The following is a 24583-nucleotide window of genomic DNA, read 5'->3' on the forward strand; positions in this document are numbered from 1 at the left end:
ATTGTGCTCATGAGGAATCTGTATCTGGACCAAGAAGCAGTTGTTCGAACAGAACATGGGAACACTTAATGGTTTAAAATTTAAAAAGGTGTGCAACAAGATTGTATTCTTTCACCATAATTACTCAACCTGTATGCTGAGCAAATAATCTGAGAAGCTGGGTTATATGAAGGATTAGAGGAAGACTTATTAACAACCTGCAATATGCTGATGATACAACCTTGCTTGCTCAAAGTGAAGAGAACGTAAAACACTTGCTGATGAAGATCAACGAGCAGAGCCTTCAGTATGGATTACATCTCAACGTAGAGAAAACAAAAATCCTCACCTCTGGACCAATAAACAACATTTTTATCAACGGAGAAGACTGAAGTTGTCAAGGACTTCTTTCTTCTTGGATCAACTATCAACACTCACGAAAGTAGCAGTCAAGAAATCAAGCAACGTATTGCATTAGGCAAATCTGCTGCACAAGACCTTTTTAAAGTGTTGAAGAGCAAAGATGTCAGCTTGAGGACTAAGGTGCGCCTGACCCAAGCCATGGTATTTTCATAACCTCATATGCATGCAAAAGCTGGACATTGAATAAGGAAGAACGTAGAAGAATTGATGTTTTTGAGTTATGGTGTTGGAGGAGAATATTGAAAGTGCCATGAGTTGCCAAAAGAACCAATAAATCCATTTTGGAAGAAGTACAACTAGAGGGCTCCTTGGAGGCAAAGATGGCCAAACTTTGTCTCTCATAATTCGGACATATTGTCAGGAGGAACCAATCGATGGAGAAGGATCTCATGTTTTGTAATGTCAGAGAAAAAGAGGACGACTCCCAACGAGATGGATTGGCCAAGTGGCAGAATCTATGGACTCAATCGTGGCAACAGTAATGAGGTTGGCCCATGATCGGGCAGTGTTTCGTTCTGCTGTGCATAAGGTCTCTATGTCTCAGTACCAACTTGATAGCACCTAACAACAACAAGGAAGAGTGCTGGTGACACACAGGTCAAATCAGAACCTTCTGTTCCCTAAAAGGAGGCTCACCTCTTCTTCTGACCTGTGAACTCTTAAGCATAAAACATGCAGGCAGAACTTTAAGGCAGTAATATAGAAGGAAAGAAGAGAGAAAGGGAAAATCACCATCATTTGTTATTACAGATCAAACAAAACACAGGAAACTGGTGATGAAGGGAGAAGCGGCTGCCAAATGCAGCATGCACTATCTGCACTGATCTGAGTCCTTCCTCCTCAGAGGGTAGTCAAGTCACATGACTGTTTACACAAAACAGCTGTAACTAACAGAGATGACAAATAACACTGGTATTGTGTCATCCCATTCATGCTTTTTTCAAAACCCTGGACTGGAAACCTAGAGCTAGATAACATTCCATCCATCAAAAACTGTTTTCTCTAATATCTTGACTAAGAAAAAAATGTAAATGCTACCAAAGTCATTCAGTTTACTTTTTAACTTTTTGCAGCAACATTCGCCTATTTTGACAACCTTAAATTAAAAATCCACCACTCATCTGTCAGTTTGTCATACTGCGGTGGCTTTTGAGTTGCTGTGATTTTCAAAGCTATGCCACTGGTATTTTAAATACCAGCAGGGTCACCCATGGTGGACAGGTTTTATCTGAGCTTCCAGACAAAGACAGACTAGGAAGAAAGAGTGATAAACTACTTTTAAATATTTAGTCACTGAAAACCTTATGAATAGCAGAGAAACACTGTCAGATATAGTGCCGGAAAATGAGCCCCTCAGGTTGGAAGGCACTCAAAATGCCACTGGGGAAGAGCTGCCTCCTCAAAGTAGAGTTGACCATGATGACGTGAATGGAGTAAAGCCCGTGGGAGTAAAGCCCACAGGACCTTCATTTGCTGATGGGGCATAAATCAAAATGAAAAGAAACAGCTATAAACATCCATTAACAATTGGAATATGTAATGTACAAAGTATGAATCTAGAAAAATTGGAAATTGTCAAAAATAAAATGGAACGCATAACAAGTGCAGCCAGAGTGCTCCTTGGAGGCCAAGACGGCCAAACTTCGCCTCTCATACTTCAGACATATTGTCAGAAGGGACCAGTCACTGGAGAAGGATATCATGTATGGAAAGGTGGAGGGTCATAGAAAAAGAGGAAGGCCTTCAGCGAGAAGGATTGGCCAAGTGGCAGCACCGTTGGACTTAAGAGTGGCAACAATTGTGAGGTTGGCCCAGGATCGGGCAGTGTTGTGCATAAGGTCACTATGAGTCAGTACTGACTCAATGGCACCTAACAACAACAAGAGCAACAATGACAACATTTTAAATTCTCACCAAACTTTATCAGCAGTAATGCAAAACTTTAAAATATTCAAAAAGGAAGAATGGTACCTGACTGATAAAAATGAATAAATGCATCTAAATTAAACATAAATATAAAAACATAATTGTAGAATACATATACCTGTCTGTAGTCAAGGAGTCCTGGTGTGGTATTATATGGTAATACACTGGACCACAAGGTCAGTTTGAACTGAAAGGCCAGTGGTTCAAACTCATCAGCAGCTCCATGAAAACCGTATACAGGGTCATTATGAGTCAGAACCAACTTGACGGCACTTAACAACAACAACAATGTATAGTCAAAGATTAATTATGAAGGTTAGACTAAGAAATGCCAGGGGTAAGTCACATGCTACTAGACTTTACAAATACAACACTTTTTTTTAGAAAAATACTCTAAGTACATTTTCACATATCTAAAAAGTTTTACTAAACATTGCACTGTAGTACAAATACAAGTTCTGCTCTTTCTAGTCCCATTCCAGAAGAACCGTCTAATGAAAGGGCTTTCTTTACATTTTTTACCTTTTCTTAGTGAGGATGTTATTGTTGTTGTTGTTGTTAGGTGCCACTGAGTCGGTACCAACTCATAGTGACCCCATGTACAACAGAACGAAACACTACCCAATCCTGAGCCAACCTCACTACTGTTGCCACACATGAGTCCACTGATGCTGCCACTTTGCCAATCCATCTCACTGGGGGTCTTCCTCTTTTTCTTTGACCCTCCAACTTACCACACATGATATCCTTCTCCAGCAATTGGTCCCTCCTGACAACATGTCTGAAGTATGAGAGACGAAGTTTGACCATCCTGGCCTCCAAGGAGCACTCTGGTTGCACTTCTTCCAACACAGATCTGTTTGTTCTTTTGGTAGCCCATGGGAATTTCAATATTCTCCTCTAACACTATAGTGAGGAAGTTGGTGACTTAATGTGTGATGAAAATTATCAGCGTTGCTTACTTATTGCTACTCTGTCCCTCACAACTGTGGCCATTTAAGCTGCTGTTGAAAATACTGGCTGCCATTTCCCTAGATACACCTCACTCTAATGGTGCCTGGAGAAGGTAAAGTAAAATCCCACGCTCTGATGTCCACCCCAAAGTAAGGCCTTATAGGTATTGCACTCAGCACTGGGTCATAAGATGCTTAGAAACAAGCTAATGGGATGGTCAGGGCAGGCCACTCTACAGGGAAGGAAGGCTATCTCAGAAGGATACAATTCCACTTGGCATATAGCAGAGGTGGTCATCTCCAGCCACAGCTAGGAATGAAGTCAGAAAGGGGGTCTGTGTCCTGAGACCACTGCAGCATACAGCCTGTGAATACCAAACATCAACAGCCCCCGTTCAATGGAGAAGTGGACCAGCTGCTCTTTCAGGTCACAATCCATGCCAGCTGTCCCCGTTGTGGCCTGTCTCTGGTATGTCAATACACTATTCATTCAACAAATCCTGACTGAACACTCTTAATACACCAGTAAACAAAGCAAACTCAAACCCTATCACTATGGCGCTTATGTTCCAGTGGGCAAGAAAACAAAAAAGTACAAACAGGTGAGTTAAATGGAGAGTCGATTAGGAGGAAAAAATAATAAAGCCAGACATGTGGAGAGAAAATGTGAGGTGTGGGAGGTTAATGTGTTAGATAGAAACATCAGGGAGGAAACCCTTGTAGGTAGTGAGGGAATGAGGCATACAGAGAGCTGAGCGGGAGAGTGTTCAGGCAGCAGAGACAATTGCTAAGGCTCTGAGTGGTTTCCTGGTGTGTTCAGGAGCCAGCTAGAGGCCAGTGTAGCTGAAAGTAGAACAAGAGGTCAGACAAACAAGTTGCCTTCAGAGTGACTCCAACTCCTGGCAACTTCACATGTTGTTAGAGTAGAAGTATGCTCTATAGTGTTTTCAGTAGTTGAATTATCTGAAGTAGATTACCAGACAAGGCAACTCTGGATCAACTTGAACTTCCAAATTTCCAATCAGCAGCCAAGTGCATGAACGATTTGCATCATCGAGAGGCTCCAGCGACTCCAGTATCCAAACCAGTGACTGTTAAGTCGACTCCCAGTCATGGCGAACCCATGCTGGGGGTTTTACCAGAAGTAGATTGTTGGGGACATACGCAAGTACTGAGACGTTGTGGCCCTGTGACAACATGGACGAAAATCCAACCACGGGGCCCTTCTCAGGATTACAAGCCATGGACCCTGAGGGCCAAGGTAGTGACCTCCTGACGTCCCGGGTTCATTGGTTTTTGCGAACTCACTGGTTGGCTACCTCTGTATAATTTTCTTTGGTCCTAATATTGTTCATTCTATGCTTCTAACTCCAGTAATTGTAGCTTCTGGGAAAATGGTTTCTTTTACAATGCCTCTCTTAATGCCTCCACTGTGTTGGCAGTGCGTGGAGTCCTGGGAACAAATCTTTCTGAGGAACAAGCGATAGCCACCTGGGATGAATGTCAGAACTGCTCCTTATTTGATTATTCAGTTATGTTTGATATCCATAAACAATAATGGGTTTGAAACCCCTTTTTAGAGCCGAGGCAGTAAAAAGTTTCCTCAGATAATTCAGAAAGGCCAGGAACAGGTATATTGGGAATATGAGAAAAGGGTTTTAGAGAAAAACTACCCAAGGTTTGTAAATAAAGTGGAATGGTAAATTCTGGGAATGTTGGATTAGAGGATAATAGTGGCAGCCCCATTAAACCGCCTCTGAATATAATCAGTTTAACCCAGATGATCTCCTTCCTCCTGAAAGTATATAGAAATGTGATAATTGAGAACAATGTAGCATTTTAGATATAGATAAATGAAGCTGGGTGCCTGAGATCTTGCTCACAAACAAAAGTTTGCAAAGTGTACAGAGACCGCTTGGCTCCTTTCAGGAACCTTACTTTATGTTAAGTATCCTTGAGAAACCGCACATCGCTGCTCTAGATCATTTAAGCCTAAAAGTTAATATATAACAGCTTGATTGAACCTTTTTTCTGTAAAAATAAAAATGTTAGATTGTTAAGAAAAACTATGAAAATATTTTAAAAGTTGTTCCTGTGAATCATTATGTCCGTCCTGTTTTGAATGATTAATCACATTTCAGTTCTGTATCCTGTCTTATCTAAAGAATCACTTCCTCCCTTTGTGAATTACATCCTTCCTTTGTAACAAATCCCTCTCTAAAAAAGAGAATAAAAGACTGAGGTAGAGTGAGTTCTTTGTGCAATTCTAGGCAATATGTTTGCAGATCTGTCTACCTGCCAGCTTGCATCATATCTGTGTGTCTGTCTTTTTTGTATATATTTTGTCTCTCTCTTTCTCTATCCCTTTCACCGCCAGATCTCCCTTCTTCGTGACACCCAAACTTCCTTGTTGAGGCTGGACCCCGACATAGGACTTCAACAGTAGATGACCAGGTCTTTCATTCAAGGATGAATTTAACCCTCTAATGTTTTAGTTAATCAAGCACGTTAACCATTTGCACCACCTAGGGGAATTCTAGTGTGGTGCTGTAAGATAAGCACTGGATCACAAGGTCAAACCCATCAGCTGTTCCTCAGAAACCTTATACAGGGTCCCTATGGGTCAGAATGGACTCGATGGCACTTAACAACAACAGGGACTGTAGGGAATCCAGTAGGAGGTCCAAACCACACAGGTCACGGAAAGGGCTTTGGCTTTTACTCTGAATGACAAGGGGAAGCTGTTGCGGACCATGTAAGACTGGTCAGAGGTTCGAGGCCCTATAGGCCCGAGTATAACAAATGAGGCCACTGGCAGTTAATGGCAAATTGCTTTCATCTTAATATTCAGTTATATATATTAAATTAATACACGGAGTCTTTGATAATCCACAGATAAATGTGATATTTTCCTAAAGCGGAGACTAAAGGTTGCAAGGTTAAGCCTTTCTCCAAAGGATTAACTAAAAATATCTTAGCTACTTCTAGGTTCTTTGTTCTATAGACAAAAAACCCATCCTCCCTAATCCTTTTCCAGGTGCAGCCCATTCACCTGGGTGTCTGGAGTCCTCCTGCAGATCTGGCTCAGGAAGCCGAAACAGCAGGACTCCGGCCAAGCTTTTGTCCTTACCTTTCACCTTCCCCCACCTGAGCTCAGAGGCTATAGATATGTTATTTGGGCCTGAGAATCCAAGATGCTGGCCTGGGATTCGAACCAGCGAAGTATGATGTAAAGTTGCCTGAATGTCTGGAAAAATAAGATTGACAGTTGTATCTTGTCTTAGTCCCCTTCCAACTTGGTGTGAAGCTCCTCCCCTAAATAAAGTAGAGGCCCGGGCCTCCCCAGGTGTGCATTACAAGTTGGAAGGCATGCAGTAAAGACTGCAGTGCATTACTGGTTGGAAGGCATGCAGTAACAATTTCAGTGCATTACGGGTTGGAGGGCATGCAGTAAAGATGGCAGGGCAGTGAGCTGCTGCCTGCAGAGGCCACGATGCCTGTAGTCCCAAGCCTGCCCACCAGTGATGTATCCACCCTGGCTTTGGGGTGCGTCATTGTCTCTCCCTTTGTCTCTTTCTGTGTATTCTTGCTATATATTTATCGCCGTCAGGTATCTCCTCCTCATGAACTGAACCCCTATGTTGAGGCAGGTCCCCGACAGGAAGCCATAGAAGGTTTTCCATGGATGAGTGAGTGACATCATTTGACTTATTTTCTAATAGGATCATCTGAATACCAAGTTAACACAAATCAAAGTATGTTGTTGTTGTTAGGTGCCATCGAGTCAGTACCAACTCATAGTGACACTATGCACAACAGAACAAATCACTGCCCAATCCTGGGCCAATCTCACAAGCATTGCTACGTTTGAGCCCATTGATGCTGCCACTGGGGCAATCCACCTCGTCGGTGGTCTTCCTCTTTTGCTTCAAGCTTCCACCTTACCAAACGTGATATCCTTCTCCAGTGACTGGTCCCACCTGACAATATGCCCCAAGTATGAGAGATAAAGTCTGGCCATCCTTGCCTCCAAGAAGCACTCTGGCTGTATTTCTTCCAAAGCATCGATTTGTTCTTTTGGCAGTCCATGGTACCTTTAATATTTTCCTCCAACACTATAACTCACATGCATCAATTCCTCTGTGGTCTTCTTTATTTACTATCCAACTTTCACATGCATATGAGGTTACTGAAAATACATGGCTTGGGTCAGGCTCACCTTAATCCTCAAACTGACATCTTTGCTCTTCAAACTTAAAAGAGGTCTTTAAATGTAAGACGTCTTATGCCTTAACGTCTAGAAAAATCAAATTGTTCTACCCTCTGACACTTTTCTACCTCTCTGCCATCTCCTTATTCTCACTTGAATCCTTTAATCCAGTAGTCCTCAAAGGTTAGCATGTATGAGAATCATCGGAAGAGCTGGCCAAAACACAGACCACTGGAACCACCCACTACCACCACTCTCTCTTTCTGTAGGTGTGAGATGGAGCCCAAGATTTTGAGTTTCTAAGAAATCCCCATCCACTGCTGCGGTTGCTGGTTCTTCCATCCAGATTAAGCAAAACCTAGCCTTACTGCATTCTGTTATACAGGGTCACTAAGGGTCGGAACTGACTTGACGGCACTTAACAACAATAATTGGGAACTGAGTGGAGGTTTACAGAGCAAGCCATCAGTTTTACAGTCAACAAATCATAGACTTTTGTTCATCTTAATGATTGCCTCAACGTAAAACCACGCATCCCACTTCCTCCCTGTTTCTTGTTTCCTGTGTCCTTCTTTCCCAACCCTTCAGATCTTCATGTTTGGGTAAACGCTGCCCTTTTGATCTTGAATGGTTGACCATTCTATTGTGTGTGTACCTCACTGGTACGTGTAACTCCACAACATATAGAGTTTTAACACCAGCATCCAAAATGAACAAGTAAAGAAAAAAGAAAAAAAACAAAGCATTTACTAAATATTTCAGATTTCTTTGGTTGGGGGTTCCCCCATATGATATTAATATTTTTTCTTTCAATTCATATTATCAAACCAGTAAAAAGCAGGAAAAAAGAGACATATGTAAGCCTAGTGGTTGCTGAAACCGGGGGGGGGGGGGTTGCTCTCTCTCAGTCTTTTGTGCAGGCATTCCTAAGATCTGTTTGCTGACAAACTTGCTGACAGCTTCCTTTTGCAGTTGTTTGTTTCTTAAACAATAACATAAACACTCTAGTGTTCAAATCTTGGTTAGTCCCCTCACTATTTATTACTTGGCTAAAAATTAAGCCAGGAGGGCTGCTCTGAAAGGGATCACATTAGATGGTGTTGGGTAGAGGAGGAGAAAATGTGGAACAAAACTCAAAATCACAGAACAGGCTGTGCTTACTGGTCAGACCGAGACTAGTGGAATCCTGAGACCATGGCTCTTGGTCAACTTTCAGATATGGAACTGAACTTAATCCCTTGTTTCATTCCTAAATATCACACCTCACATGAAGCTGTTGATAATTAGTTACTAATTCATTGTTAAACCAAAAATAATATCTCTGCTCCGTGTTGAGTTAGACGTTGGGCTGCTAACCACACTGGCAGTGGTTCAAACCCAACAGCCACTCAGTGGGAGAAAGATGAGGCTTTCTGCTTCAGTAAATATTTACAGTCTCAGAAAACCTATATAGAGGTCATGATGAGTGGGAATCTACTTGATGATTATGAGTGGTAGTTTCTGTGCTTCTACTGGTGGTTGGTATTATTTGGAGCCATTACCGACCACAGACTGTAGTTAATTTATAAGCAAATATCCCTTAACAATAATGATGTTGATTCATTTATCTTTGCATCTCTTATACTGTATGTTAAAGCTATTTTTTTAATGTTTTTAAATTGAATAAGAGCTCTACACCCTGACTTTGGTGCTTTGGTGGTAGTGGTGGTTGTGTGTTGTTAAGTAGATAGAGATTCACAGCAACCCTGCTTTGGGTTCTTGAGGCTACAAACCTTTATGGGAGCAGTAAGCCTTGTCTTTCTCCCACAGAGCAGCTGGTAGACTCGAACTGCGACTTTGTGATTGGCAACCCAATGTGTAACCGACTAAACCACCAGATCTCCTTAGACCCTGACCTTGGTGGTGGTGGTGGTATGCCGCTGAGTTGATCCCGACGCATAGCAACCCTGTACAGGGTTTCCAAGGCTGTAAATCTTTATGAGAACAGAAAGCCTCATCTTCCTCCCACAGAGAGACTGGTAGATTCGAACTATTGACCTTGCAGTTAGCCATCCAGCTCATAATCTGCTATGCTACCAGAGCGTCTTAAACCCTGACTTTAAAATCACTCAAAAGAAAAAATTGGTCAGCATTTCATTAAAGGATAAAAACAAGCTTAATGATTAAGAAGTATGAACCTTCTGCACGTTTTTTTATTTGTTTCCAGGGATTATAGAAATCCACTATTTTTTTTTTTCAAAAAACAAATTCCGTCTCAGTTTTTTTTTTTTTTAACTCATATAATTAATGAAAGTTCAGGCTAATATACAGAATGTTACAGCTATGGACCCTGGACTGGTTAGAGTAATTACTTTAAGAAATATCATATCTTATCATATTTCCAGCTTGTGCATCCTTTTTTATTAGCACTCTATAAATTTGCTGTCACTGTGATATCTGGAGGGAATGCCTGTAAATTAAAAAATCAAATAACGAAAAATAGCATTGCCACAATATTTTAACAATTTGTTCTGAAGAAGCAGAGTAGATGCAGCTGAAATATGGAACTTGGAACTCAGCTGATTAGAACTTTTAGGCAAACTGGTATTGTTTCTGTTTGTCACTCATTTGCATTTATTTATTGGTCACTTAATCTTGTCTAAAGAGGCTTGACGAATGAGCTCTGTGCTGTGCTGATATTTTCCTTTATATCACTATGTTCAGAGGTTAATCAGACCTGTGAACAAATCCAAAAGATCTAGTCCCATGACGCTGTCCCATGTATCAACACAATAGTCAAGCAATGAACTCAAACATATCAAAGATCCTAAAGATAGTACAGAAATATTTCATTCTATTATACATCAGGTCAACACCACGAGGCAGCACAAACTCAACACAACCAACAACAGCAGTACCAGGATGTAGAGGAGCATGGAGACACTTCAGCTAGCTCAGCTGGGGAGATGTCAATGATTTGGCAATAGGAGCAAATGTATAGCAATGCTAAGTCACAGACGAAATCAAACAATGAGGAAAGAAGCCATTAGATCAGAGAAGAGTTACCAAGTTCCACACAGCTAGTCACATCCTGTTTTGTGGTGAGCAGTTAGGTCAATGTTCATGATTTGGGCAGACCTTAATGAATAGCAGGGTCTTTGTTACTGTTTGGTACTTTTACTCTGCAGCAAAAGCCAAGTAAACTTGCTTCTTCTGAGTCAGGAGATGTTTACCTGAAGGATCATGAAATCGATGTAATTGCTCACCAAAAAGAAACCATGCCTTTTCTAGAAGCGGACAGGGAAGAACTAGAAATAACAGGGGGAGTTCAATGATTGCCACCACATGGGATGGTATCTTTGCTTTTACTGGTGCCCCCCAAATCTATCAAAGCATTGTGTAGCCTGTCAACCAAGCACTAATCTCATCTGTGAGTCTGCCACAGAGGTGGCAGCTGCATTTAAAAGCAACCATTTTCCACTTAGTTACTCAGTAAAGGGAGTCAAGATGTTGTTTTTGTAAAATATGCAATAAAATAAGCAAATATATAAAATAATAGTGTGCGGTGTAACCAGTTGATAGAAGAGATGCTTCAAGTCTCACAAGAGCACTGAGCCATTTTCTCTTGGCATATCATTTACTCCCTAAAACCTGGACCATTTCCAGCCACATACGAATATGCTCTAATAAGGTCTATTTGAGGAAAAAGCAAACACAAAAACATCCTCACAGGCTTGGCCCCACAGCCACCTCTAGCTATGGTTCATATGCTTCCCTTCAGAGCAAACTTCTCTGTCAGTTGTACTATCTCAGTCCTCTTTGTATCTCAGTTTACATTCTCCCCTCAGGAGATCTAATTGGTCCCATAGTTAAATATCACTTGGATATTGTTGACGCTAAATTTTCATCTCAGATCATACATTTTGTCTGATATTCAGACACTTCTGCTGTTGTTGTTGTTGTGAAGTGCCGTCAAGTTGGTTCCAACCCATAGCTATACTGTATAGGGTTTGCAAGAATCATATATGAACCTCTAATACTTCTGAATCAGAAAACCAAAATGGAAGAACATGCTCAGCATTTCTCAAGCTGGGGGAACTGAAGAAAACATTCAAGACTTGACTTTCATTTTTGAAAGATTCTTTGGGCAAATTATTGAATGATGCAGAAAGCATCAAGAGAAAATGAAAGGAATACACAGTCACTGTACCAAAAGGAAATGGTTACTGTTCAACCGTTCCAAGAGGTAGCAAGCATATGATCAAGAGCCAATGATATTGAAGGAGGATGTCCAAGGTGCATTGAAGGAACTGGCAAAGAACAAGGCACCAGGAATTGATGGAATAAAAATGGAAATTATTCAAGAAAGTGAGGTGGCACAGAAGGCACTCACTCATCTCGGCCAAGAAATTTGGAAGACAACTATCTGGCCGACTGATTGGAAGAGATCCATATTTGTGCCCATTCCAATGAGAGGTGACCCAACAAATGAGGAAATCATCGGACAATATGTTTGATATCCCATGCGAGTAAAGTTTTACTAAAGGTAATACAAAAACGGCTACAATCATATATTAACAGAGAACTTCCAGAGGTTCAAGCCAGATTTAGAAGAGGCAGTGGAATGAGGGATATCTTTGCTGATGTCCAATGAATCTTGGCAGAAAGCAGAGAATATCAGAAAGATGTTTACCTGTGCTTTATTGACTGCGCAAAGGCTTTCGATTGTGTGGATCATGACAAGCTATGGACAACATTGTAAAGTATGAGTATTCCTGAACACTTAATTGTGCTCATGAGGAAACTGTACATGGAGCAAGAAGCAGTTGTTTGAACAGAACATGGGAACAATTAATGGTTTAAAATTTAAAAAGGTGTGCAGCAAGGTTGTTTCTTTCACCATACTTATTCAACCTACATGCTAAGCAAATAATCCGAGAAGAAGCTTGGTACTATGAAGGAAAACATGGCATCAGGATAGGAAGAAGACACATTAATAACCTACGATATGCAGATGATACCCCCTTGCTTGCTGAAAGTGAAGAGGACTTAAAACATTTACTGATGAAGATCAAAGAGCACAGCCTTCAGTATAGATTACATCTCAATGTAAAGAAAACAAAAATCCTCACCACTGGACCAATAAACAACATTCTTATCAATGGAGAAAAGATTGAAGTTGTCAAGGACTTCATTCTTCTTGGATCAACTATCAACACTCACGGAAGAAGCAGTCAAGAAATCAAATGACATTTTGCATTAGGCAAATCTGCTGCACAAGACCTTTTTAAAGCGTTGAAGTACAAAGATGTCAGCTTGAGAACTAAGGTGTGCCTGACCCAAGCCATGGTATTTTCAATAACCTCATATGCAGGTGAAAGCTGGACAGTGAATAAGGAAGACCATAGAAGAATTGATGCCTTTGAGTTATGGTGTTGGAGAAGAATATTGAAAATGCCATGGGCTGCCCAAAGAACCAATAGATCCATTTTGAAAAAAGTGCAGCCAGAGTGCTCCTTAGAGGCCAAGATGACCAAACTTCGTCTCTCATACTTTGGACATATTATCAGGAGGGACCAGTCGCTGGAGAAGGATATCATGTTTGGTAAGGTGGAGGGTCAGAGAAAAAGAGGAAGACCCCCAAGGAGATGGACTGGCCAAGTGGCAGCATTGATGGACTCAAGCGTGGCAACAGTAGTGAAGTTGGCCCAGGATCGGGCAGTGTTTTGTTCTGCTGAGCACAAGGTCTCTATGAGTCGATACCGACTCGATGGCACCTAACAGCAACAACAAACTCACCCAGTGATTCCAGCTAAAAACTTGGTTATCAGTTCTTTCATTTAATCTCAGCTGCCAACCTAGTGGCTAGATCTCATATCCAGGCAGTGCCAAGTTACCAAAGTCAGACTTAAGGGCAACTGGTACTTGCCCTTTAATGCTATGTAAATTAGTCTTCATTTTGAAATGATTAGACCAACTTCTTCTCTAAAATCCATTTGCCATCAAGTTGATTTGGATTGATTGTGATATTATATAAATTTCTAAGACTACAAACCTTACAGAAGCAGACATCCTCATCTTTCTCCCTTAGAACAGTTAGTGGATTTGAAATGCTGACCTTGCGGTTAACAGTCTAGTGCCTTACCCACAGAGCTACCAGACCAACCTGTATTCCCAAAACATTCTTCATCACATACTACATGAGCAACTTGAACTCAGTAACTAGGCCTTTTATTGCACTGGAAAGGAACAACACTGCCAGGGAGTCATTTCTGACTCATAGTGACCCTACAGGGTTTCCCTTTAATGGCATCATTTAAGTCACTATGCTTCAAACTATAAAAACAGACAAAGAAATTACTGACTTTTTGTTAGTACTACAGCAAAATATGGATCATTCCAATCAGTTGGCCAGATAACTGTCTTCCAAATTTTTTGGCATAGAAAAGTGAATGCCTCAAGACTAAGACTCAGTGGGAATACATGAGCAGACATGTGCTCTGGTGACCACGTTCATGACCAATAAGGGGAAGTGAAGGTAAAACAGCAATGAAGCTGGGTGCTATGCCCTACAATGTTCAATAGACTCCTGTGAACCTGGGTGGAGACCTGGTTGGCCAGCAGTCTGACAAGACCTGGGGACTCTTGAGCCCAAAGTCAGTGACATAGCCACAGAGGACTAGAGTGGAGAGTGAAGTGTCCAGCTGATAAGAAGTAAGGGCATATGCACAAGAACATTCACACTTGTAGATAATACCCACTTGACCTGGCTTCAATGACTGGATGATCAGAGCTCAACTAGGAGAAGAAAGAAGAGGAAAAAAAGAGTAATCTGATCCAATTTGATGAACTTGACCTACACCTATGGATGCAGTAGCTCAAAAGAGGGGATAAATATTTACAGCGAGGATCATTCCCACCCCCTCCATACACAGAGTAGACAGGGATGGGCAACTTGGACATTGGTTACCCAAAATGGGAGGGGCTAAAAAGGCAAGAAGTGACTGGCTTACAAGTTTTCAACAGAGACTAGATCCAGAGGGCATGGAGGAAGGTAGAATCTCCACTGAGTAGTATCCAATCTGTCTAGGCGGGGTTGGTGAAGGGAGATGTGGATAGGTCTCTTGTGATACAACAATGAATAATTGTTATCAGGACTGACTGTGAGGGCTGGGAATGTAAATATAGATGTTTAGCAAAAGGAGGGGAATGATTGACTTTGCAGTCTAGGAGCAGAAGTCCCTGGGACCATCGAGGGAGAAGAGCGTAGCGGGATCCTACCCAGAGAAGCAGTGATGCCAGAGATGGAGGCAGAGAAGATGACGTGGAGATATGGAGTGGCTGGGGACATTAGACTCAGAGAGGGAGAGGGGCTGTGTGCTAATGACAGAAGGGCAAGCTTGCAGGGTATACCCTTTGGTTGGTTGATGATGCATGGAGGGGATTGTAACCATGGCAATGAAATGATATATGATAGGATGAATGTAAAGCTAATGCTCTCTCATGTAAACTATCACATAATTCACAATAAAACATTTAAAAAAAAAAAAGTGGATGCCTCCAATGCTGCATGTTTGTTGAAAGATTTCAATTTGTATTTCATCAATACCCAGAGCCTTGTTTTTTGCCAATGCCTTCAATGCACCTTCGACTTCTTCCTATGGTATCATTGGCTCTTGATCATATGTTACCTCTTGAAATGGTTGAACATGGACCATTTATTTTTGATACAATGACTCTGTGCATTCCTTCCATCTTCTTTTGATGCTTTCTGCCTCATTCAATGTTTTGCCCCTTTGAATCCATCACATTTCAAGTTGAGGCTATACTTTTTCTTCAGTTCTTTCAGCTTCAGAAATGATGATCATTTTCTTTCCTTTTGGTTTTAAACTCCAGGTCTTTGCACATTTCATGATACTTCCCTTTGTTTTCTCAAGCTGCCCTCTGAAATTTTTTGTTCAACTCTATGACTTCATCATTTCTTCCAGCAGCTTTAGCATTTTTACCCTTGGAGGATATATTTTAGACTCTCTTCTGACATCCACTTTGATCTAGTCTTCCTTGTCTGTCTTTTAATAACTCTTTGTTTTCTTCCTGTATGATGTTCTTGATGTTATCCCACAGCTATCTTGGTCTTTGGTCATTAGTGTCTAATGCATCAAATCGGTTCTTGACATGGTTTCTAAATTCAGGTGAAATATGTTCAAGGTCATATTTTGGTTCTCATGGACTTGTTTGAATTATTTTCAACTTCAGCCTGAATTTGCATATGAACAATTGATGGTTTGTTTCAAAGTCTGTCCCTACCATTGTTTTGATTCATAATATTGAGCTTTTCCATCATCTCTTCCCACAGATAAACTCAATTTGATTCATTTGTATTCCATCTGGTGAGGTCCAGGTGTATAGTTGTCTTTTATGTTGCTAAAAAAAAAAGGTATTTGCAATCAATAAAGCATTGGTTTTACAAGATTCTATCTTGCAAACTTTTGCATCATTTCTATCACCAAGACCATATTTTCTAACTTCTGATTCTTCCTCTTTGTTCACAACCTTCACATTCAAATCATCAGTAATTATCAGTACATCATGGTTGTATGGTTTGATCAATTTCAGACTGAAGAAGTTGGTAGAATCCTTCAGTTTCATCATCACTGGCTTCAGTGGTTGGTATGTAAATAGTGGCATTAACTGGTCTTCCTTGTAAGCATATGGGTATTATCTTATTGCAGTAAGCATTGAACTTCAAAACGGAACTGCACTGGAGGCAAACACAATCTGTGGCATGAAATTTGGAAGACATCCATAATTGTCTTCCATTCTAAATAGAGGCAAACCAACGGTGTGCAGAAATCATCAGACAATATCATTCATATCACATGCAAGTAAAATTTTGCTAATGATAATTTTAAAATGACTTCAAAAGTACACTGAAAGGGAATTGTCAGAGGTTCCAACCAGATTCAGAGGAGGATGTGGAACAAGAAATATCATTGCTGATGTCAGATGAATTTTGGCTAAAAAGAGGGAATACAAGAAAGATGTTTATCTGTGCTTTATAGACTAGACCAAGGCTTTCCCACTGTGTGGATCAGACCAAGCTCTGGAGAACACTGCAAAGAATGGGCATTGAAAATCACGTAATTGTGCTCATGAGGAACCTCTACATAGGCCAGCAGGCAGTCATTCAAATAGAAGAAGGGGACACTGAATGGTTTAAAAATAGGAAAGATGTGTGCCAGCGTGGTCTTCTGTCACCACACTTATTCAGTCTGTATGCTGAGCAAGTGATCCAAAAAGATGGACAGTGTGAAGAAGGACATGGCATTAGGATGGAAGGAAGAAGCAGATGATACAACGTTGCTTGCTGACAGTGAAGAGAAGTTAAAATACTTAATGATGAAGATTAAAGAACACAGCATTTAGTATGGATTGAATCTCAATGTAAATAAAACAAAATTCCTCACAACTAGACAAAAAAATAACATCATGATCAATGAAGAAAAGCCTGAAATTGTGTGAGACTTCATTTGCTTGGGTCCACTATCAATGCTCATGGAAACAGCAGTCAAGAAGCTAGGCGAATCTGCTCCACAAAACCTCTTTAAAGTGTTCAAGAACAAAACTGTCAGTTTGAAGACTAAGGTGCATCTGACCCAAGCCATGCTATTTTCAATAGCTTCATATGTTACCAGGAGGGAACATTCCTTGGAGAAGGCTATCATGCTTGGTAAAGATCAGCAAAAAAGAGGACGCCCAAAATGATGCTGTCATGGTGGCTGCAGCAATGAGCTCAAGCATGACAATTGTGAGGATGACTTAGGACCAGGAGTATTTTGTTCTGCTGTACACAGGGCTGCCATTAATTGGAACTGACTTGACAACAACTAATGACAATAACTACAAAGTATAAAGGAGCCCTGAGGCACTGGGATTTATGTGTTTGGCCACTAATGGAAGGGTTCGCAATTCAAGCCTACCAGCCATTCTGAGGGAGCAAAAATTGAGGCTATCTGCTCACCTAAATATTTAAAGTCTCAGAAAACCTATAAAGGGTCACTGAGCTGAAACTGACTTAATGCCAGTGGGTCTGGGTTTTGTTTTACTATGAAGTTTAATCATTTATATGTATGAGTAAGGACGTATGCCTTCTTTAAGACCTCTATTTTGGTAAAAAAAAAAAAAAAAAAATTTGGAAGTTGAGTACCTGCAGTTAAAAAAAAAAAAAAAATGTGAAAATTAATTACATTATCAATTACCGAGGAACAATAACAAATTAAATTGACTCCAGAACAAATTGTTTCATAATAAAAGTATAAACATAATATCATTAGCAATGTGATAATATTTTACCTGGTTTATAGATATTAACTCTAAATCTTTTAAACTATAGCAGATTTATTTATGGAAATTACAAGTATACTGATTTTGAATTTTCTACTCCATTCTACATCACACATTTACTGGCCAAAACATGTTCCTTATTCAGAAATATTAGGAAAGTTCTATGTGCCTAATTATATATTTATGTCCTTTTATGGTTTCTAACTATATTTTTAATATGTTTTTAATATCCCAAATGTCCTTTTGCTTTTCTGGAACTATAATCACTTTTAGCGCTCATAACCTGTGAATATTGGACTATACCTGAGAAGACTTATAAATAATGAAGACTTCATTTGATATGGTGAGCATGTTAGGATTGTTCTATGGCTTGTGACTGCAGTGATTATTATAAATCTTTTATTGGTGCATTTTCCTCTGTGGACGTCAGCAGAGTTCAGACATGCCTTCCTTTTTTCATTCCATCCAACTATTGTCTGGTTTTCAATCCCAGCAGTTCCTAAGGATGCCATATTGCCTGGGACTTTGTTAATATGAAATATTTCTAACATGTAAAAATAGAGAGAGAAGGTTATATGAAATGCTTATATACCCACTGTCAAGAATTAATAATTCCATTTCTTTTTCTTCCATCCCAGACATAACCACAAGACCAGTGTCGAACTGGGATCCACAGGGATTTCAACGGCTGAGATCTTTCAAAAGTAGATTGCCACGGCCCTTTTCTGAGGTACCTTGGGTGTTTTCCAACTGCCAATCTTTCACTCAGTAGCCCACAGCTTAACCAAAAGGGGACTCCTCAAACTCTTGTCGATTGTTGTTGTTTTTAAGTGCCATTGAGTCAATTCCGACCCATAGCTACCCTATATAGGGTTTCCAAGGAGTGGCTGGTGAGCTGGAATCGCCAAACTTGCAGTTCAAACTGACTTTGCAGTCCAGTGCATTAAGCCACACCTGGACTCCAACTCTTGTCTAGTAGACCATCATTTCTACTTTCCCCCATTAGTGGTTATGTACATCTCTCCAATTCAAGTGGCCCAATGAATACAGAGTAATACCCCCATAGAAAAAGCCTAGAAGCAGAATTATTCATACAGAATACAGCATTTAAACATGTCTGGAACTTGTTAAATTGTTCTCTAATGTGGTTTTACCAATCTATCTATTCTCCGAATAATATGTGAGTATTTGCATCTCCTGACCGTCTTGCCTGATTTGGGGGACTGCTAGATTTTAACTTTCCTTCCATATTTGATGGCTATAAAGTTATATGTATTGTCTAAATAGCTGGCGACCTTGAGAACTGTCATGTTTACTGGCAATTTGTTCTCAGTTTTATGAACTGTTCTTATTTGTTTTCATTCTATCCAGAGAATTGTTTTCTTTTCAACTTATCGAAGTATGTTATACAAGGAGACTATACAATGTGCATGGAAATGAAATGATAAAACTTTCAAAAATATAAACTTTAATTCTCTACATAAGTTCCATCAAGGTATCAGCTATTTAGTACATCACCAAAGAACTGAGGGTACTGGGAATTTAACAATTCCAATGCAGTCATTTTTACATTATTTTACTGAAAAAAAAAAAAAAGTTGTTTTTGTTAGGTGCCTTTGAGTCAATTCCGACTCATAGCTACACAAGGCACAACAGAATGAAACACAGCCTGGTTTTGTGGCATCCTCACAATCACTGGTATGCCTAACATCATGCAACTGCCACTGTGTCAGTCCACCTCATGGGGGGGGGGGGGGTCTTCCTATTTTTGGCTGACCTTTCACTTTACCAAGTATGATGTCCTTCTCCAGGGACTGGTCCATCCTAATAAGATGTCTGAAGTATGAGAGATGAGGTCTCGCCATCTTGGCTTCTAAAATCTTTCTGGCTGTAGTTTTTCAACACAGATTTGGTTTTGATTCTGGCAGTCTGTGACACTTTCAGTATTCTTCTCTAACACTATAACTCAAATGCATCAATTCTTGTATGGTCTTCCTTCTTCATTATCCAACTTTCTTGTGCATATGAAGCGACTGAAAATATCAGGACCTCCTTAGTCCTACAACTGACATACTTGCACTTGAACACTTAAGAAGTCTTGTGCAGCAAATGTGTCTAATGCAATATGTCATTTGACTTCTTGACAATGCTTTCATGAGAGTTGATAGTGGACACAAGCAAAAGGAAGTCTATGAAGATCTCAATCTTTTCCCCATTTAATGACATGATTCACTGGTCCAGTGGTGAAGATTTCTGTCTTCTTTACATTGAGGTGCAACCCATAATGGAAGCTGTGGTCTTTTATCTTTATTAGTAAGCATTCTAAGACTTACTCCAGATGGCTATTTAGGATAAACACTGGATTTGCAACCACAAGGTTGTTGTTGTTGTTAAGTGCTGTCGAGTTGATTCCTACCCATAGTGACCATGTATAGGATTTCTAGGGAGCAGCTGGTGAGACTGAACCGCCAACCTTGAAATTCCAACAGACTTTGTATTCCAGCGCATTAACCCACAGTGCCACGCCAGGACTCAAACTCACCAATTGCTCTTCAGAAACTCTATGCAGGGTCCCTAGGAGTAGGAATTGATTCAACAGCACTGAGCAACAACTTTAACAATCCCTTTTAGCAAGCCAAGTTGTATCATCTGCACATTGCAGGTTGCTAATGAATCTTCTTCCAACACGAATGCAAAATTTTTCTTCCTATAATCCATCTTCTCAGATTATTTGCTTAACATATAGATAGAATAAGTATGGTGAAAGAATAAATCCTAGCAAACGCTTTTCCTGATTTTAAACTATTCAGTGCCCCTTTGTTCTACTCAAAGGACTGCCTCTTGGTCTATGTACAGGTTCCTCATAAATACAATTAAGAGTTCTGGAATATCCATTCTTTGCAATGTTATCCATAGCTTGTCATGATCCACTCAGTCAAAAATTTTTGCCTAGTCTATAAAGCAAAGGTAAACATCTTTCTGGTATTCTCTGTTTTCAGGCACAATCCATCTGACATCAGCAATGTGCCCCTCATTACATGTCCTACTCTAAGTATGGCTTGAACCTCTGACAGTTCCCTGTCAATGTACTATTGAAGCCATTTTAAAATGCTCTTAACAAAATTTTATTTGCATGTGATATTAGTAATATTGACTGATGATTTCTGCATTCCGTTGGGTTGCCTTTTTTTGAATGGGCACAAATATGGATCACTTCCAATCAGTTGGCCAAGTAGCAAACTTCCAAATTTCTTGGCATGGATGAATGAGTGCTTCCAGTGCAACATAGGTTGTTGAAAGATTTCAACTTGTATTTCATCAATTCCCAGAGCCTTGCTCTTTATCAATGCTTTCAGTGCACTCTGGACTGTTTTCTTCGGCTCCACTAACTCTTGATCATATGCTACCTCTTGAAATAGTTGAACATCAATCATTTCTTCTTGGTATAGTGACTCTATGGACTCTGCATCATTCAATATTTTGGTCATAGAATCCTTCAATATTGCAACCATAGGTTTGAATTATTTTTTCAGTTCTTTCAGCTTGAGAAATGCTGAGTATATTTTCCATTTTTGTTTTTTAACTCCAGGTCTTTCATTATAATACCTGACTTTGTCTTCTCAATCTGTCCTTTAAGTTTTCCTATTTCACTCTTTAACCTCCTCATTTCTTCCATTTGTTTCAGAGTCTCTTCTGCCATACATTTTCTTTACTTCTTAATGGCCTTTTGTTTTCTTCCTTTATAATGTTCTTGATCTCATTCCACACAACTCTTCTGGTCTTTAGTCACTTATGTCTAGTGCATCAAATATGTTCTTGAGATGATCTCTAAATTCAAGTGGCATATGTTCAAGGTCATATTTTGCTGCTCATGGGTTTGTTTTCATTTTCTTCAGCTTCAGTCTGAAATTGCAGTCTTCCCCTGGCCTTGTTTTGGCTGATGATATAGAGGTTTTGGCCATCTATTTCCACAGATGTAGTCAATTTGATTTCTGTGTTCCATCTGGTGAGGTCCATGTGTATAGTCATATTTTATGTTGTTTATAAAAGGTATTTGCAATGAAGAAGTCATTGGTCTTGCAAAATTCTATCATGCGATCTCCAGCATCATTTTTATTACCAAGGCCATATTTTTCAACTACTGTCCTACCTCTTTGTTTCTAACCTTTGCATTCCAACCTACAGTAATTATCAATACATCTTGATTATATGTTTTAATCAATTTCAGACTGAAAAAGTTGGTAGAATTCTTCTATTTTATCATCACTGGCTTTAGTTATTGGTGCATAAACTTGAATAATATTGATATTGACTCGTCTTTCTTTAGTTGTTGTTGCCATATGCCGTGGAGTCGATTCCGACTCATGCCGAATCTATACAGTGTTTCCAAGGCTGTAAATCTTTACGGAAGCAGAAAGCCTCATCTTTCTCCCACGAAACAGCTGTTAGTTTCAAACTGCTGACCTTAAAGTTCTCAGCGCAATTAGTAACCACTACGCTACCAGAGCATCTTCATTTTCCTATCACAAACAGTATTATACTTCAAGATAGATTTTAAAATTTTCTTTATGATGATGAATGCAATGTCATTCCTCTTAAATTGTCATTCCAGCATAGGAAACCATATGATTGTCAGATTCAAAATAGCCAATACCACTCCATTTCAGATCACCAGTGCCTAAGATATTATGTATTCCATTTCATTTTTGAGAACTTGCAATTTTCCTATATTAATACTACATACATTCCACGTTATAATTATCAATGGATGTTTACAGCTGTTTCTCTTCATTTTGAGTTGTGCCCCATCAGCAAATGAAGGTCTCGAAGGCTTTACTCCATTTACGTCATCAGGGCCATGTCTGCCTTAGGAGGCAGCTCTTTCCCAGCCATATTTTGAGTACCTTCCAACCTGTGGGGCTCATCATCTGGCACTGTATCTGGTGGTATTTATCAAGTTTTAATATTCAGTATTCTGGTGCTATCTGACACTGCTAGTCATAAAGTTTTAGTAGTTAAACATTCAGAACTAGTCTGTCTCTCTTTCTTCATCTGCCGTAGTCTGGGAACTCAGCTGAAACCTGTCCACCATGGGTGACCCTTCTGGAATAAAACACCGGTGGCATAGCTTTCAGCATCTCAGCAAGGTGCAAACTGACAGATGAATTGTTGTTACTTGCCATCGAGTCAGTACTAACTCATAGTGACCTTATGCACAGCAGAACAAAATACTGTCTGACCCAGGGCCATCCTCACAATTGTTGCCACACTTGAGCCCATTGATGCTGCCACTTGGCCAATCCATCTCTCTGGGAGTCGTCCTCTTTTTCTCTGACCCTCCACCTTACCAAACATGATATCCTTCTCCAGTAACTGTTCCCTCCTGACAATATGTTAGAACTATGAGAGACGAAGTTTGGCCACCTTGGCCTCCAAGGAGCACTCTGGCTGCACTTCTTCCAAAACAGATCTATTGGTTCTTTTGGCAGCCCATGGCACTTTCAATATTCTCCTCCAACACCGTAACTCAAAGGCATCAATTCTTCTACGGTCTTCCTTAGTCACTGTCCAACTTTTGCGTGCATATGAGGTTATTGAAAAGACCATGGCTTGCATTAGGTGCACCTTAGTCTTCAAGTTGACATCTTTGCTCTTTAACAATTCAAAAAGGTCTTGTGCATCAGATTTGCCTAATGTAATACATCATTTGATTTCTTAACTGCTGCTTCCATTTGTGTTGATAGTTGATCCAAGAAAAATGAAGTCCTTGACAACTTCAATCTTTTCTCTGTTGATAAGAATGTTATTTATTGGTCCAGTGGTGAGGATTTTGTTTTCTTTACATTGACAGATGAGTAGTGGAAGAAAAATGGGTGGCGTTTAACAATTTTTTTAAGACTAAGGGAAAAAAATAGTCAGGAGGAGTCAAATCAAAACTACAAGGTGGGTTCCTAAGTATTTCCCATCAGATGTTGTCCAACATTCCCCTTGTTTCAGTAGAGGAATGAGCAGAAGCCTGCTCATGGTGGAGAAGGGCTCTGGTGACGCTCTCCCAGATGGTTTTCTGCTAAAGTTTTGGCTGAATTTCTCAAAACACTCTCCTAATAATCAGATATTATCATGCTTTGGCCTTTCAGAAAATCAACAAGTGCAATGCCTTGACCATTCCAACAAACTGTGGCCATGGCCTTTGCTCTTAACTGGTCCACATTTGACTTGACTGGACCATGATCGCCTCTTTGTTTGCTTTGACTGTGCTTTGTTGCCAGGATCTTACTAGTAAAGCCACGTTTCATCTCCTGTTACAGTTCTTCCAAGAAATGCTTCAGAGGCTCAATCCATGATTTAAAAGTTCCACTGAAGGCACTACTCTTGTCTGCAGCTGATCTGGATGCAACAGTTTGGGAGGAAGTTTGTTCAACTTTAATTTTCCAGTCAGAATTTTAGACACTGAACCAGCTGAGATGTCTATGGTGTTGACTCTTGTTTCCGCTGTTAATCATTGGACCTTTTCAATTAGGGCACGAGCAAGAGTAATTTTCCCTCTCAATTTCACATAAGTGGTATGAGCCACCGTGGGCTACATACATCTTCAACACTGTCTCATCCCCTCTGAACACAAGTTATCCATGTGCAAACTGCTGATTTCTTTGAGGCATTGTCCCTATCAACTTTTCATAAATCATCAGTAATTTTACTATTCTTCTTGACAAGTTTCACCATAAGTTTGATGTTTGTATTTGCTTAAATTTTACCAGAATTCTTGTTG

The 24583-nt window shown here is 40.0% G+C and overlaps 1 protein-coding gene across 1 annotated transcript in view; it reads right to left on the minus strand.

Moving 5' to 3' along the window:
- The window catches only part of GRM8 (glutamate receptor, metabotropic 8), a 1194828-nt gene that overhangs the window by 584771 nt on the left and 585474 nt on the right, over positions 1-24583 (minus strand). Inside the window, exon 4 of the mRNA XM_006859342.1 lies at positions 23281-23326. Coding sequence (XP_006859404.1) covers positions 23281-23326 — 46 coding nt within the window. The remainder of the gene's footprint in view (positions 1-23280; positions 23327-24583) is intronic.

Source organism: Chrysochloris asiatica, unplaced genomic scaffold, assembly GCF_000296735.1.
Source record: "Chrysochloris asiatica unplaced genomic scaffold, ChrAsi1.0 scaffold00032, whole genome shotgun sequence".
In the NCBI taxonomy this organism is placed as follows: domain Eukaryota; kingdom Metazoa; phylum Chordata; class Mammalia; order Afrosoricida; family Chrysochloridae; genus Chrysochloris; species Chrysochloris asiatica.